General features: G+C 63.9%; 2 protein-coding genes and 1 long non-coding RNA gene across 7 annotated transcripts in view; 2 read left to right on the forward strand and 1 right to left on the reverse strand.

Annotated features, from left to right (window-relative positions):
* ADGRL1 (adhesion G protein-coupled receptor L1) overlaps positions 1–4,718 on the reverse strand; it is a 54,961-nt gene extending 50,243 nt beyond the window's left edge. For both annotated transcript variants that reach the window (XR_012052294.1, XM_072920056.1), the window contains exons 1-2: positions 4,439–4,718; positions 2,489–2,664 (exon numbers count right to left, since the gene is read on the reverse strand). Coding sequence is in view for 1 of the 2 variants with exons in the window: in XM_072920056.1 (XP_072776157.1) it covers positions 2,489–2,615 (127 nt within the window). In the remaining variant the exon portion in view is untranslated. The remainder of the gene's footprint in view (positions 1–2,488; positions 2,665–4,438) is intronic.
* Positions 4,719–6,422: 1,704 nt separating this feature from the next.
* Positions 6,423–9,518, forward strand: LOC140681010 (uncharacterized). Of its 4 annotated transcripts, none has more exons than XR_012052298.1 (4): positions 6,423–6,674; positions 7,827–7,916; positions 8,574–8,740; positions 9,080–9,518. It is a non-coding gene; the product is annotated as an uncharacterized lncRNA (long non-coding RNA). The 4 variants fall into 4 exon arrangements; XR_012052297.1 differs by having other exon boundaries at positions 6,423–6,576; XR_012052299.1 differs by lacking the exon at positions 8,574–8,740.
* Positions 9,519–10,640: 1,122 nt separating this feature from the next.
* On the forward strand, positions 10,641–15,486 carry SAMD1 (sterile alpha motif domain containing 1). The gene is made up of 5 exons (XM_072920063.1): positions 10,641–11,234; positions 12,732–13,014; positions 13,414–13,507; positions 13,970–14,081; positions 14,315–15,486. The coding sequence occupies exons 1-5, from the start codon at positions 10,704–10,706 to the stop codon at positions 14,477–14,479; spliced, it is 1,185 nt and encodes a 394-aa protein (XP_072776164.1). The 5' UTR covers positions 10,641–10,703; the 3' UTR covers positions 14,480–15,486.
* Positions 15,487–15,730: the final 244 nt, after the last annotated feature.

The following is a 15,730-nucleotide window of genomic DNA, read 5'->3' on the forward strand; positions in this document are numbered from 1 at the left end:
GCCCTTGGGGTGCAGGGACCACCTGGGCCCCAAACCCCAAATCAGGGACCCTGGGCACCCCCTGCCCTGCAGCCCCAAATCCCAAACAGCTGGGACCCCAAATGCTGAACAGCTGGACCCCAAACACCTGGATCCCCTGATCCCAAACACCTGGGACCCAAATCCCAATACCTGGGATCCCCCAATCTGAAACACCTGGATCCCCTAAAACCCAGGGTATCCCAAATTTCCCAGATCCCCAAATCCCGAATTTCCCAATCCCGGATTCCGGGACACCCCAAGAGCCAGGCCCAGGTGGGGCTGTGGTGCCGGCCTTGCACACTCATTACACAGCCCTTGCACACCCACTGCACACCTGTTACACAGTCCTTGCACACCCGTTACACACCCCTTGCACACCCCCTGCACACTTTTTACACAGCCCTTGCACACCCGTTATACACCCCTTATACACCCATTGCACAGCCACTGCACATCCATTACACAGCCCTTACACACTCATTACACACCCATTGCACACTCATTACACAGCCCCTACACACCCACTGCACACCTGTTACACAGCCCTTACACACTCTTTACACACCCCTTGCACACCTACTGCACACTTGTTACACAGCCCTTACACACCCACTGGACACCCATTAGCCCTTACACACCCCTTGCACACTTGTTACACAGCTCTTACACACCCACTGCACACTCATTACACACCACTTACACACTCATTACACACCCACTGCACACCAGTTACACAGCCCTTGCACAGCCCTTGCACACCTGTTACACACTCATTAAACACTCACTGCACACTTGTTACACACCCCCTACACACTCATTACACACCCACTGCACACTCGTTACACAGTCTTTACACACTCATTACACACCCACTGCACACTTGTTACACAGCCCTTGCACACCCATTGCACACCCGTTACACAGTCCTTACACACTCATTACACACCCACTGCACACTTGTTACACAGCCCTTACACACCCCTTGCACACCCATTGCACACCCGTTACACAGCCCTTACACAGCCCTTACACACCCACTGCACAGTCGTTACACAGCCCTTGCACACTCATTACACACCCACTGCACACTCTTTACACACCCCTTGCACACTCTTTACACACCCCTTGCACACTCGTTACACAGCCCTTACACACCCACTGCACACCCGTTACACAGCCCTTACACACTCATTACACACTCGTTACACAGCCCTTGCACACTCATTACACACTCGTTACACAGCCCTTACACACCCACTGCACACCCGTTACACAGCCCTTACACACTCATTACACACTCGTTACACAGCCCTTGCACACTCATTACACACTCGTTACACAGCCCTTACACACCCACTGCACACCCGTTACACAGCCCTTACACACTCATTACACACCCACTGCACACTTGTTACACACCCACTACACACCCACTGCACGCCCATTACACAGCCCTTGCACACTCATTACACACCCACTGCACAATCATTACACACCCACTGCACACTCGTTACACACCCCTTGCGCAGTCCTTACACACCTGGGGTGTTGTACAGCCCTGACACACACCTTGCACACCCCTTGCACACCCCTTGCACACCCCTTGCACACCCCTTGCACACCCCTTGCACACCCCTTACACCTCTGGGGTGTCACCCACCCCTCGCACGCCTTCCCCGTGTCCCCCCCGTACCCTCCCCCGTGTCCCTGTCTCCGTCCCAGTCCCAGTCCCCGTCCCCGTCCCTGTCCCTGTCCCTGTCCCTGTCCCTGTCCCTGTCCCTGTCCCTGTCCCTGTCCCGTGTCCCCCTATGTCTCCCCATGTCTCCCCATATCCCAGTTCCTGTCCCTCACTGTGTCCCTGTCCCTGTCCCATGTCTCCCCATGTCCTGTATCCCATATCCCAGTCCCTGTCCCTGTCCCTCACCGTGTCCCGGTCCCACCATGTCCCCCCTGTGTCCTGGTCCCTGTCCCGGTCCTTCAACGTGTCTGTGTCCTCCCCACGTCCCAGTCCCAGTCCCCTGCCCCCCCCGCGTCCCGGTCCCAGTCCTGTGTCTCACCATGTCCCCCCCTGTCCTCCCCGTCCCCATTCCCGTTCCCATCCCCGTGTCCCAGTCCTGGTCCCGGTCCTGTGTCTCCCCCATTCCCGTCCCCGTTCCCATTCCCATTCCCATTCCCATTCCCATTCCCATTCCCATTCCCATCCCCGTTCCCATTCCCATTCCCATCCCCGTTCCCATTCCCGTTCCCATTCCCATTCCCGTTCCCATTCCCGTTCCCATTCCCATTCCCGGTCCCATTCCCATTCCCATTCCCATTCCCATTCCCATTCCCATTCCCATTCCCGTTCCCGTTCCCATCCCCATTCCCATTCCCATTCCCGTCCCCATTCCCGTGCCCATTCCCGTTCCCATTCCCATTCCTGTTCCCATTCCCGTTCCCATTCCCGTTCCCGTTCCCGGTCCCTCACCGTGGCCGCCCGGGGCGGTGCCGAGCAGGAGCAGCAGCAGCAGCGGGAGCGGGGCCGGCACCGACACCGACACCGGGACCAGAACCGGGAGCAGAACCGGGCCGGGGGTGGGGGCGGGGCGCGGCATGGCGGGGGAGGGGCGCGGGGACCCCCCGGGATCAGCGGGGGGCTCCGACCTGGGGAGAGAAAACGGGGGGTCAGGGGCACCCCAAAAACCGCGGGAGGGGTAATTAATGAGAGGGGATTAATGAGGGGGATTAATGAGGGGGATTAATGAGAGGGGGGAATTAAGGGGGGATTAATGAGGGGGGTTAATTAATGGGGGAATTATTGGGGGAATTAATAAGGGCGGTTAATTAATAAGGGGGAAATTAATGACGGGGGAATTAATGAGGGGGAATCAATGAGGGGGGAATCAAAGCGGGGGATTATTGGGGGAATTAATAAGGGGGGTTAATTATTGAGAGGGAAATTAATGATGGGGTATTAATGAGGGGGTAATTAATTAATGGGGGAATGAATGGGGGAATTAATAAGGAGGGTTAATTAATGAATGATAATTAATGAGGGGGTAATTAATTAATGGGGGAATTAATGGGGAGGGAATTAATGAGGGGAGATCAATGAGGGGGAAATTAATGAATGGGGGAATTAATGAGGCTGGGGAATTAAAGAGGGGGTTGAAATTAATGAGGGGTTGAATTAATTAGGGGGGTTAAATTAATGGGGGGGTAATTACTGAGGAAGTAAATTCACGGGGGGCAGTTAAATTAATGAAGGGGTGAATTAATGAGGGAGGGTTAAGCTAATGGGGGGGTGAATGAATGGGGCGTTATGAAACAGGGGCCAATTAACGAGGGGCTGAATTAATTGGGGGATGAATTAATGAGGGGAAGGGGGGACCCCGCTGCCCGGACCCCCCCGGATTCTGTGCCCCCCCCGCCCCCCCGGGCCATCTGCTCCCCCCAGATCCCCCCGGCATGGGACCCCCCCCAAATCCGCGGCTCGGCAGCCCGGGGGGGTCAATTCCAATTATCGATCACCCTCCGGGACCCCCCGGCCCCCCCTCACCCCGCGCAGGGGCCGATGCGGCCGCGGTGCATTGTGGGAAGCTCAGCCCCGGGTTGCCAGGGGCGACGGCGCCGCGGTGCATTGTGGGAGAATCCCCCCATCACCCACCCCCCCCCCGGTGATGGGGGGGGCGCAGCTCCATCCCAGAATGCTCCGCGCGCCGACATCGCCCCCCCCACCCCCTCCCCAATTCCACCCCCCCCCTTGGGGAAACTGAGGCGGGGGCGGACCCCCCCCAGCCCCCCCCCCCAAAAACACCTGCGGGGTCTCCACCACCACCCCCGCCTCAGTTTCCCCGGGGGGAGGGGGGAACAAAACGCCCCCCCAGGAGGACCCCAAATGGGGGTGGGGGGGGTCGGGAGGGGCCGCACCCCCCTTTTCACGCGCTCCCCCCCAATTCCCGGCCCCCGCCCTGTTCCCCACCCCCCCTTTACCCTCGGCCCCCGCCCTGCCCCCCCCTCGATGTCACCCCCGCCCCCCCGGGGACATCGCTCGCCCCCCCTTTGCACCCCCCCTTTTTCCAGCCCCCCTTTTCTTCACGGCCCCTCCCCCGCACCTCGGGACCCCCCAATTCCCAGCCCCCCCCAATTCACACAGCCTCCCCCCCTCAGGACCCACCCCAGATTTACGGCCCCCCCGTTAAAATCCCCCCATCCCCCCCTTTAAATCCCCCCACCCCCCCTTAAGATCCCCCCATCCCCCCCCGGTTTAACGGCGCCCCCCCCCAATTCCCAGCGCCCCCCCGGCCCCTCCGCACCTGCGGGGGCGGCTCCCCCCGGCCCCCCCGTGCCCCCCATCCCCCGGGGGCCGCTCCCCCAGCCCCGGGCGGGCCCCGGGACCCCCCGGCCCCCCCCGGTACCCCCCGGCCCCCCCCGGTACCTGCGGGTTCAGCTCCATGCGGCGATCGCGGCGCGACCCCCCCGCACCGCCCCGCGCCCGCGGGCTCCCCCCGCCGGCGGCCGCCGGAACTGCGGGACCCCCGCCCTCCGCTCCCGCTCAGCAGCGCCCCCGCGGCCACCGCCGGAACTGCACCGACCCCTCCCGCCTCAGCAGCGCCCCCCGCGGCCACCGCCGGAACTGCACCAACCCCTCCCGCCTCAGCAGCGCCCCCCGCGGCCACCGCCGGAACTGCACCGACCCCTCCCGCCTCAGCAGCGCCCCCCGCGGCCACCGCCGGAACTGCAGCGCTGCCGCTCAGCGGGGCGTTAATGAAGGGGCGTTGATGAGGGATGTTAATGAGGGGAGTTTATGAGGGGCGTTAATCAGGGGGCAATAATGACGGGCGTCAATGAGGGGGCGTTAATGACGGGCATTAATGAGGGGAGTTGTTAATGAGAGGTGTTAGAAACATTAATGAGGGGGCGTTAATGAGGAGCATTAGTGAGGGACATTAATGACGGGCGTTAATGAGGGGTCGTTAATGAAGGACGTTAATGAGGGGCGTTAATAAGGGGGGGCGTTAATGAGGAGCATTAGTGAGGGGCATTAATGACAGGCGTTGATGAGGGGCATTAATAAGGGGTCATTAATGAGGGACGTATATGAGGGGCGTTAATGATGGGCGTTAATGAAGGGTGTTAATAAGGGGGCGTTAATGAGGGGTGTTAATGAGGGGGAGTTAATGAGGGGCGTTAATATGGGCGTTAAGGAGGCAGCGTTAATGAGGGGCTTAAATGAGGGATGTTAGAGGCGTTAATGAGGAGCATTAATGAGGGGGCGTTAATGACGGGTCTTAATGAGGAGCATTAGTGAGGGGCATTAATGAGGGGCGTTAAGAAGGGGTCGTTAATGAGGGACGTTTATGAGGGGCGTTAATGAGAGGTGTTAATGATGGGCGTTAATGAAGGGTGTTAATAAGGGGGCGTTAATGAGGGGTGTTAATGAGGGGGAGTTAATGAGGGGCGTTAATATGGGAGTTAATGAGGCAGCGTTAATGAGGGGCTTAAATGAGCGATGTTAGAGGCGTTAATGAGGGGCGTTAATGAGGGGTGTTAATGAGCTGTGTTAATGAGCTGTGTTAATGAGGGCCGTTAAGGAGAGGGCGTTAATGAAAGGTGTTAATGATGGGCGTTAATGATGGGCCTTAATGAGGAGGCGTTAATGAGAGGCGTTAATGCGGGGGCATTAATGATGGGTGTTAATGAGGGAGGGTGCTGATGAAGGGTGTTAATGAAGGTAGGCGTACTTTAGGGAGGAGTCTTAAGGGGGAGCACTAATAGAAATGTTAATGAAGAAGCACTAATGAGAAATGTTAATGAGCTGGGGCTTATGATGTGAGGCTCCTTAAGCCAATTAACAGGCAGGTCCATCCCAGCTAATGAGTAATTAAGAGCAGCAGGAGCCCTGCTAATCACTGTCATCAGCCATATATTTACATATGCTAATGAGCTGGGGTAATTAAACAGGAGCTGGTTAACTGTGCAGGAATAGGAAGGAAGAGCGGATTAATTGACAGACACAGAGCAGAGAGCAGGGTTTATTGGAGGCCCCATTAATTTAATTAAGGGGGTTAATTAATGAGCCCTTGTGCCAGGCACGAGGCTGGGAGTGCAAGCCACGCCCCCGGCCCACTCAGCCCCGCCCCTCCCCTGTCAATCACGGGTGTCCCGCCCCTTCTGCACAAACCCCGCCCATCGAATGTCAATCACTTTAGACCCCGCCCCCTGCCCCAGGCCCCGCCCCTCGGTGGGTTCGTGTTCAATGGACGGGACAGGGGCGGGGCGACCTCTGGACAGAGCGCTGCCCTGACCAATGAGGAGCGGCGGTGGGTGGGTCTCGGGGCCACGCTAGCCAATGGAACGGCTGTGGGTCGGGCGGCGTAGCCAATGAGCGGCGGGAGCAGGGGGTGGGCGGGGCCCGCGGGAACTCCGTGCCCGTGAGGGGAAAGGCGGCGGGAGCAGGAGAGAGACGTGAGGGGGGAATCGGGATATCGCGATAGACAGCGGGATATCGGGATAGAGACCGCGATCCACACCGGGATATCACCACACATACCGGGATAGACACCGCGCGAGCGGGTACCTGTGAAAGCCGGAGAGCGGAACCCCGGGATATCGGGACAGCGGGGGACCGAAGTGCAAGCAGCGGGGCTGGAGAGGGCGAGCGGGACACCGGGGTACCGGGGCTGGGGCACCGGGGGAGCGGGAGAGCCATGAGCCGAGGGATGGGGAGCGGGGGTCGGCAGGAAGTACGAGGAGCAGGGGGAGGCCGGGGGAGGGACCGAGGGGATGGTGGGGCCCGGGGGGCACTGAGAGCGGTGAGGGGGGGCTCCGGGGGCACCGGTGGTCCAGGGCCCTGCCGAGCGAACCGGGCCCGGGCCGGGTCTGGGGTCCCCTCCCTCCCCCCGGGGTGTCACCCCCTCCCCAGCGGGGGCGGGGCTTGGTAAAGGGCGGGGCTTGATAAAGGGCGGGGCCAGGGGCGGGGCTCGGGAAGGGAGCGGGCGTTGCCATGGGGCCGTGAAGGGGCGTGGCTTGGTGGGAGGCGTGGCCTGGGTGTTTAATATGAAATAAGGGGCGTGGCCTCGGGAGGGGCGCGGCGCCGGCGTTACCATAGCGACAGAAGGCGCGCGGGGTTGCCACGGGGAAGGGCGGGGCCCTGGAGGGGGGGCGTGGTCAGTTACCATGTGGATATGGGCGTGGCTAACGAAAGGGGCGGTGCCAATGGGCCGTTGCCATGGCGATGAGGGCGTGGTCTGATGAAGGGGCGTGGTCTGCTGAAGGGGCGCGGTCCCGGTAGGGCGCGGTCCCGGTAGGGCGCGGTCCCGGCCGAGGGAAGTGGTGCGCTCCCGGTGCCCCCGGGATGGATCCGGGGGGGCCCGGGGGGTGCGGCCGGGTCAGGCCCCACCATCCCCCATTCCCCGGGGCTTCGGGAACAAAGCCGGGAGGGCTCGAGCGGTACTGGGACACCGGGGGGACAGCAGGGGACAGCGGGGGGACGATGTCCCCCGGGGGTCCCGGCTGGGGCTGGGACCTCCCGTTCCAGCTGTGGCTGCAGGCGCTGCTCTGGGCGCTGCTTTTGGGGCGCCTCCTCCGCTACGGGGGGGGCCTGGGCCGGGGGGAGCTTCCCCGGGACCAGGCCGGGACGGGGGCACCCCAAAACCGGGGAGGGAACACCCAGAGTGAGCCCTGACCGGGGGGGGCAGAGGGCCGCCCCCAAAGGTCCCCCCTTGTACCCCCGAGTCATTTGGGCGAGTCCCTAAGTTGGGGGGAGGGCGGTTTCCTCCTGCCTCAGTTTCCCCAGTCGCGGGGGGAACTCATTCTCCCCCCAGGGGGTCACTGGTCCGACTGGGCCGTACTGGGAGGCCCTGGGCACAAAGGCTGAGCTCCGGGGACAGCGGCCAGCGACAGCTGCGGACACGGTGAGGGGGGCCCGGGACATGTGGGGTGGCCTTGGTCCCTTTTGGGGTCCCCCCTGTCCCCTCCTGTTCCTCGGGGTCTCTTTGGGGTGTCCCCTGTCCCTTTGGGGGTGTCCCCTGTCCCTTTGGGGGTGTCCCTGTCCCTTGGGGACACTCCCACATCCCCCTGTCCCCTCGATGTCCCCGAGGAGCCCACTCCAGTGCTGTCCCTGTTCCTCTCTGTGGTTTTTGGGGTCCCCCCACCCCAAAGTGGGGCCAGCTCTGGGTGCTGTCCTCTGTTGGGGACATGGGGGACAGGGGACACAGGGATGAGGGACAGGGACGGAGGGGACAGAGGGGGACACAGGAGGGGACAACCCCAGCACGGGGAGGTGACAGAGGAGGGGGGTTGGGAATGCGGGGTGGGGGTGACACCGGTGACATCGGGTCTGGGGCCACTGGTGTCCCCAGGATGTCCCCAGGGCGGGGGGGACACGTGTTGATGTCCTTGGCCTCGAGGGGACGTGTCTGTCCCCAGCGTGGGGGGCTCTGGTGGCACCTTGGTGCCATCGATGGGGTGTCCCCAGGGCCAAGGAGGTGACCAGGATGTCCTGGGCAGTGTCCCCAGGTCACACAGGTGTCCCTGTCCCCAGGTGTGACACAGGATGTCCCTGTCCCCAGGTGTCACACAGGTGTCACACAGGTGTCCCCAGGTGTCCCTGTCCCCAGGTGCTGAAGCAGAGCTGGAACTTTCCCTTTCCTCGGACACCTCTGGTGGCCCTCCAAGATGTGTCCCCATTGTCCCCATTGTCCCCAGGCGTCCCCAGGGTTTCTGGTGGCCCTCCAAGGTGTGTCCCCATTGACCCCAGATGTCCCCACGTCCCCCAGGGCCCTCCCTGTCCCCCTCAGTGTGTCAACCCTCCCCTCACAGGCTGTCCCCAACATGTCTCTTTTCCCCTTCCGGTGTCCCCAAAGTGTCCCCTGCCCCCCCAGGGGGTCCCCGAGGTGTCCCTTGTCCCCTTGGGGTGTCCCAGGGGAGTCTTGGGAGTTTCTTGGGGACTTCTGAGGGATATCTGGGGGATATGGAGTCCCTTGGGGGTTCTGGGGTCCCTGGTGGGGTTTTGGGGTCCTCTGGGGGGGATCTGGGGAGGTTTTGGGAAATTTTGAGGATTTTTCTGCCCCCGCAGATCCTGCTGGGCTTTGAGGACCTGCCAGGACCTGAGCCCAGAGCGCCTGGAGGCACCCAAAAGGCAGAGCTGCACCCCAAAACTGCACAGCTGCTCCCCAAAATGCAGACCTGGACCCCAAAAATGCACAGCTGGACCCCAAAATCGTATAAAACTTCCCATAAACCCTGAACCCCCATACCTGGAGATACCTGAAGTACACCTGAACCCCAACCCCAGGGCGTTTGGGGGCCCCAGGGCTGGGACCCCCTGTTTTGGGGTGTCCCAGGGCTGTGACTCCCCTGTTTTAATCCCCCCACATGAAAACCCCCCCACTTTGTCCCCAATTGGAGGTCCCCAAAACCGTGGGGGGGCCCAAAACCCCCTGCGGGGGAGCCAGCCCCCCCAAGGCTTCGTTGTAAACGGGTTTGAGAAGAATCAATAAAGTTTGGGATAAAAATTGGGTTTGGAAATTTTGGGGTCCTCCCGAAGTGGGGGGGTCCCATGGGTTTGGGGGGGACCCCAGTGGGTTTGGGGTGTCCATGACTTAGGGGGGCCCTGGAATTGGGGTGACCTATGGGTTTGGGAGGACCCTGGTGGGTTTGGGGTGACCCCAGTGGGTCAGAGGGGCTCATGATGGGGAGACCCCATGAGTTTGGGGGGATCCCTTGGAATTGGGGGGGGATCCATGATTTTGGGGGTCACCTCATGGATTTGGGGTAGCTTCATGGGTTTGGGGTGTCCCTGCTTCAGGGGGGTCTTCGGTTTGGGGGGCTCTGGAATCAGGGGCACCCATAGTTCAGGGGGGTTCCATGGGTTTCGAGTGACTCCATGGGTTTGGGGTGACCCCATGGGTTTGGGGTGGCTCCATGGGTTTAGGGGGGCTCAGTGGATTTGGAGTGACCCCATGGGTTTGGGGGACTCCATGGATTTGGGGGGACCCCATGGCTTTTGGGTGACTCCATGGGTTTAGGGGCCCCATGGATTTGGGGTGACCCCATGGGTTTGGGGTGACCCCATGGGTTTAGGGGCCCCATGGGTTTGGGGGGACCCCATGGATTTGGGGTGACCACATGGGTTTGGGGGGGCCCCATGGATTTGGGGTGACCCCATGGGTTTGGGGGGCCCCATGGATTTGGGGTGACCCCATGGGTTTGGGGTGACCCTATGGATTTGGGGTGACCCCAATGGGTCTGTCGGGGCTCCATGAGTTTTCAGGGGGCTCCATGGGCTCAGGGGGTCCATGCTATTGGGGGGGTCCCCATTTTGGGGGGCAGGGGACCAGAGGTGGGCGTGGCCTGTAGGAAAGAAGGGGCGTGGCCTTTCCTACATGGGCGTGGTTTCAATCGATGGGCGTGTCCTAATTGCAGAGGGGGCGGGGCCGACGGGCATGGGCGTGACTTACATACCTATGGGCGTGGCTTAGCCGGGATGGGCGTGGCTTATCGCCGCTGTGGGCGTGGCTTTCAGTGGGCGCGGCCGTGCGGGGCGGTTCCATCCTGAGGCGCGCGCGCGGCGGCCGCGGTTCCTCCTCCGACCGGGCGCGCGCGGGCGGGGCGGGGGCGGAGGAGGAGGAGGAGGAGGAGGAGGAGGAGGAGGAGGAAGGGGCGCGGGAGGGGGGGCCGGCGGTGCCGCGGGGGGGGCCATGGCGGTGCCGCCGCCGCCGCCGCCGGGCCCCGAGCAGGCCCCGCGATACCAGGAGTGGATCCTGGACACCATCGACTCGCTGCGTTCGCGCAAGGCGCGGCCGGACCTGGAGCGCATCTGCCGCATGGTGCGGCGGCGGCACGGCCCCGAGCCCGAGCGCACCCGTGCCGAGCTGGAGAAGCTGATCCAGCAGCGCGCCGTGCTCCGCGTCTCCTACAAGGGCAGCATCTCGTACCGCAACGCCGCCCGCGTGCAGCCGCCGCGCCGCCCGCCGCCGCCCGCCCGCCGCCCGCCGCCCGTCAGCCTCCGCGACACCGCGCGGCTGCTCGGCGGCGACGGCCGCCTCACCCGCGGCCGCCTCCAGGGCTCGGCCGCGCCCGGCGGCGGCGGGGGGGCGGCCGGAGCGGCCCCCGGGGCGGGCGGCGGCGGCGGAGCGGGCGGCGGGGCCCGGCCCGAGCGCACCCGGCTGGGCGCCATCGCCACGGCCCGCGGGGAGCGCGGGAGAGCGGCTGCGGGGAGGGCGCGGAAGGTGAGGAGGGGCGTGAGAGCAGCGCTGAGGGGCGTGAGGGGAGCGGTGAGGGGAGCGGTGAGGGGCTGAGGGGAGCGGTGAGGGGAGCGGTGAGGGGAGCGGTGAGGGGCTGAGGGGAGCGGTGAGGGGCTGAGGGGAGCGGTGAGGCGCTGAGGGGAGCGGGGGGCCCGAGCATTGTGAGGGGGAGCGCGGGAAGCGGCGGGGGGACGTGAGGGGCTGGTAGGAATGAGGATCGTGAGGGGGCACCGGGGGCTGAGGGGACCCTGAGGGGGCATCGGAGGGAGGGGAGCGGGGGTCGTGAGGGGGGCGCGGGAAGCGCCGGGGGTCTCGGGGGGCTGAGAGGAGCGGAGGGGCCCGGGGGTCGTGAGAGGGCACCGAGCGCTGAGAGGAACGGGAGGCCACGGGGAAGGTTCGGGGGTCGTGAAGGGACACCGGCGAGGCCTGAGGGTTTCCTGAGGGGACACTGGGGAACGGGCCGTGAGGGGTTCGGGGGTCGTGAGGGCTGAGGGGACCCCGAGGGCACGTAGGAGATTTGGGGGGCTCTGGGAGGGTGACCCTGAGGGGCCCAGGGTGAGGTGGTGGGAATTTGAGGGTGTCCGACGGTCCTGAGGGACTGGGGGGACCAGGGACAGGGGTGGTGAGGGGGCACTGGGGTCCTGAGGGGGCCCCTGAAGGGTTAGTGGGGACAGAGGAGGAGCACCAGGTGGACGGAACCGGGTAGGAAGGGGACACAAGACACAGAGAAAGGGTCTGGGGGGCTGAAGGGATTTGAGGAGGGATCCTGAGACAATTTAGGGGTCCCTGAGAGGATTTAGGGGTCCCGTGAGGGAACTGGGACAGTATGGGGAGCTGGGGGGGGGTCTCCTGAGAGGACTTAAGGGGTAGAGGGGTTTTGGGGACACCCTTTAGGGGACCTCTGAGGGGACTGGGGGCCTGAGGGGACAGCAGAGATCTCAGGGGATGTTGAGGGACCCAAGAGGACTTGGGTGGCCTGGAGGGGGGGGGCAGGGACTGGGGGATTTAGGGGACCTGAGGTGACAGTGGGGACCTGCATGGGTTTTGGGATCACCAAGAGCCAGGACTGGATGGGGGTGGGGGGCTGGAAGGTTGGGAAGTTGGAGGAACCCCAGGATGTTGTGGGGGGGACAATGACAATGCTGGGATGACAGCTCTGGGGGGAGCGCAGAATTGGGGCATCCTGGGTTTGGGGGACCCTGCGGGACTGGGGGGGTAATTTTTGGGTCTGTCCTGGATTTGGGGGGTGGCTTTCAGGACTGAGGGTGCTCTGAATTTTTTGGGGGGGGTTGGTGTCACACTGCAGGGTGGTCAAGGTGCAGCTGTGGAGGCCCTGCTTTGGTGGGGGCTGTCGATTTTGGTGCCAGGGCTATACATTTTTGGGGCCGCAGACTTTTGGGGGTCTGTAGGTTGTTGGGGGGGTCACAGCTCTTGGGGGTCTCTGTGGGGTGGTGTTCACACTGTGCTTTTGGGGACCCCCAGCCCCCCTGCAGCAGCAGCGAGGCCTCAGCGCGGGAGGAGGAGGAGGAGGAGGAGGATGAGGATGACGAAGACGAGGACGGGACGGGCTCGGAGGCCTCCGAGGACGCGGGGCCCCCCCGGCAGCTGAATGGGGAGGGCCGGGGGGGGCCCCCCCTGCGTCCCCCGGGGCAGCCGCCCCCCGAGCGGCCCCCCCAGCCCAAGGCCTGTGCCCCGGGGGAAGGGGGCTGCCAGCACATGGCCCCCCTCAAAAAGGAGGGGGCCTTTGGGCAGCCTGACAGAGCAGGTACTGACTGAGGGGGGAGGGTGGATTCGGGGGCAGGGGGCTTTGGGGGTGATGGGGGTCGGGGGGTTTAAGTTTGGGGGTGCTGGGGGCAGTTTGGGGGTGATGGGGGCAGTTTGAGGGTAGGGGTGTGTAAGTTTGACGGTGATGGGGGCAGTTTGAGGGTAGGGGTGTGTAAGTTTGGGGGTGCTGGGGGCAGTTTTGGGGGTGCTGGGGGCAGTTTGAGGGTAGGGGTGTGTAGGTTTGGGGGTGCTGAGGGCAGTTCAGGGGTGGGGTCAGTCCAGACTGCAGGGTCAGGGCAGAGGGTGGATGGTCAGTGGGTGCTGGGGGTCACTCCGGGGGTCACTCTGGGTGTGTGGTCACTCGGGGCTGTCCCGGTGTGACCCGTTGGTGTCCCCGCAGTGTCCCCGGCGCTGGCGGGGGCTGAGCCCTCGGTGCCGCTGTCCCCAGGCCGGCCGGGCCCCCAGGCCGCCGAGGGGGCCCCGTTCAGCTGCACGTGAGTCAGGGGCCAGTGTCCCCTGTCCCTTTGTGCCACCCAGTGTCGCCTTGTGTCACCTGTGTCCCACCCAGCATCCCTCCGTGTCTCTCAGTGTCACCCATGTGTCACCCAGCCAGTGACCATCCGTGTCCCCCCCACATCTGTGTCCCCATGACCATTGTGTCCATGTCCCCTGGATGTCCCCTGTCCCTGTGGACATGTCCCTCTGTCACCTCCTTGTTGCTGTGACAACCTGTCCCTACAGTGTCCCCATCCCAATGACCGGGTCCTGGTGTCCCCCTGTCCCTCCTGGTGTCCCAGTGACTGTGTCCCCACGGTGTCCCCATGGTGGTGACCGTGTCTGTCTGTCCCCATGGCGGAGACCATGTCCATGTGTCCCCACACTGTCCCCGTGTCCCCCGTGACCGTGTCCCCGCGGTGTCCCCTGCATGTCCCCGTGACGCTGTCCCCTGTCCCCAGGGCTGGGCGCAAGGACAAGGCCGTGGACCCGGTGGAGTGGTCGGTGCGGGACGTGGTCGAGTACTTCACCGAGGCCGGCTTCCCTGAGCAGGCCGGGGCCTTCCAGGAGCAGGTGGGGCCAGCCCTGTCCCCTCTGTCCCCCTGCTGTCCCCTGTCCCTGTGGCTGTCCCCAATGTCCCTCGCTGTCCCCAGGAGATCGATGGCAAGTCGCGGCTACTGATGCAGAGGGCCGATGTGCTCACGGGGCTCTCTGTCCCTGCATCCCCCCGGGTGTCCCCTGTCCCTGTGGCTGTCCCCAGTGTCCCTCGCTGTCCCCAACGTCCCTCGCTGTCCCCGTGTCCCCAGGAGATCGACGGCAAGTCGCTGCTGCTGATGCAGAGGGCCGATGTGCTCACCGGGCTCTCCATCCGCCTGGGCCCCGCGCTCAAGATCTACGAGTACCACGTGAAGCTGCTGCAGCGCAGCCACTTCCAGGACGAGGAGCCCCCCCCGGAGCCCTTCCCGGCCTGAGAGACCCCCCCAGAGCCACGGGGGCCCCCCCAGAGCCGCAGGGACACCCCCAGACCCACGGGGACACCCCCAAACCCGTGGGGACACCTCGGTATCCGGGAGGGCTCCTCCCTCCCCCCGCTGCTGCACATAGAGACTTTGGGGGGGTGGGCGGGGGGGTCCCGGGGGTCCCACCTCTCTTTGGGGGAGTCCCATCCCTATTTAGGGGGGGGTCTTGCCTCTCTTTAGGGTCCCACCTCTCATTTGAGGGTTCCCGCCTCGCTTTGAGGGGGTCTCATCTCTCTTTTGGAGAATCCCATCTTTCTTTGGGGGTCCCACCCCTCTTTGAGAGGTCTCTCTTTTGTGGGGGCACTGCTCTAGGGGGACACCCCTCTTTGGAGGCACTGCCTCTCTTTTGGGGGGGGGGTCTCACCCTGTGTTGGGGGCGCTTCTCTTTGGGGGGGTCATTTCTCCGGGGAATCCCACCCCTCTTTTGGGGGGGCTTCTCCTTGGGGACCCCTCTTTTGGGGGGGGGCACTTCTCTTTAGAGGGGTCCTCCCCTCTCTTTTGGGGGGGATCTCACACCCTGAGGGGGTCACCCCTCTTTTGGGGGGCGCCACCTCTCTTTTGAGGGGGTCGCCCCTCTTGTGGGGTGCCTCTCTCTGGGGCGCATTGGGGGTGGGACACCCTGCTCCTTCTGGGGTCACTCCTCTTTTGGGGGGGCCCCTCTGGGGGCGGGGTCGCCCCTCCTTGAGGGAGCCCCTTTTTAGGGGATCCCCCTTTTCTTGGGGGGGATTTTTACCGCGGGGGGAGGGGGTTGGGGGGCTCTGCCCGGAGATGTTTTAACTTTCCCCAGCCTGTGCCCCCCGCCCAAATTAGGGTGCGGCCCCCCCATCCCTTGGCCACGAGGGGGGGAGACCCCCCCAACCGCCCCCCCCCCGCAGTCTGTGCCCCCCCTTTCCCCGGGCCTGGCTCGTTTTGCGTTTTTTTAAATAAAAATGAAAAAATGAAATAAAAGAAACAGAAAATCTCGGGGTTTTGGGGGGTCCTCCCGCCTCACAGCCCCCCCAGAAGGGGCTGGGGTGGAATGGGGGGGCCGAGGGGGCATTTGGGGGTCTCGGGGACCCCCAGGGAGGGGACGGTGCTGCGCATGCGCCGATCCTCCCGCTCAGCAGGGGGCGCCACGACCCGAGGGAGCCGCTCCTTCCGCTCCGCGCATGCGCTGTAGAGAACCATCAGCTGCGCATGCCCCCTCATGGAGATTGGCGCCAT

The sequence above is a fragment of the Taeniopygia guttata genome, chromosome 30, assembly GCF_048771995.1.
Source record: "Taeniopygia guttata chromosome 30, bTaeGut7.mat, whole genome shotgun sequence".
NCBI classification, from domain to species: Eukaryota; Metazoa; Chordata; class Aves; order Passeriformes; family Estrildidae; genus Taeniopygia; species Taeniopygia guttata.

Excerpts from the sequence above, each read along its gene's own strand:
- SAMD1 (XM_072920063.1), top strand. The coding sequence starts at position 10,704 with ATGGCGGTGCCGCCGCCGCCGCCGCCGGGCCCCGAGCAGGCCCCGCGA. Across the intron at positions 11,235-12,731 it reads CTGCGGGGAGGGCGCGGAAG|CCCCCCTGCAGCAGCAGCGA; the intron begins GTGAGGAGGGGC and ends GGGGACCCCCAG. Across the intron at positions 14,082-14,314 it reads CCGGGGCCTTCCAGGAGCAG|GAGATCGACGGCAAGTCGCT; the intron begins GTGGGGCCAGCC and ends CCGTGTCCCCAG.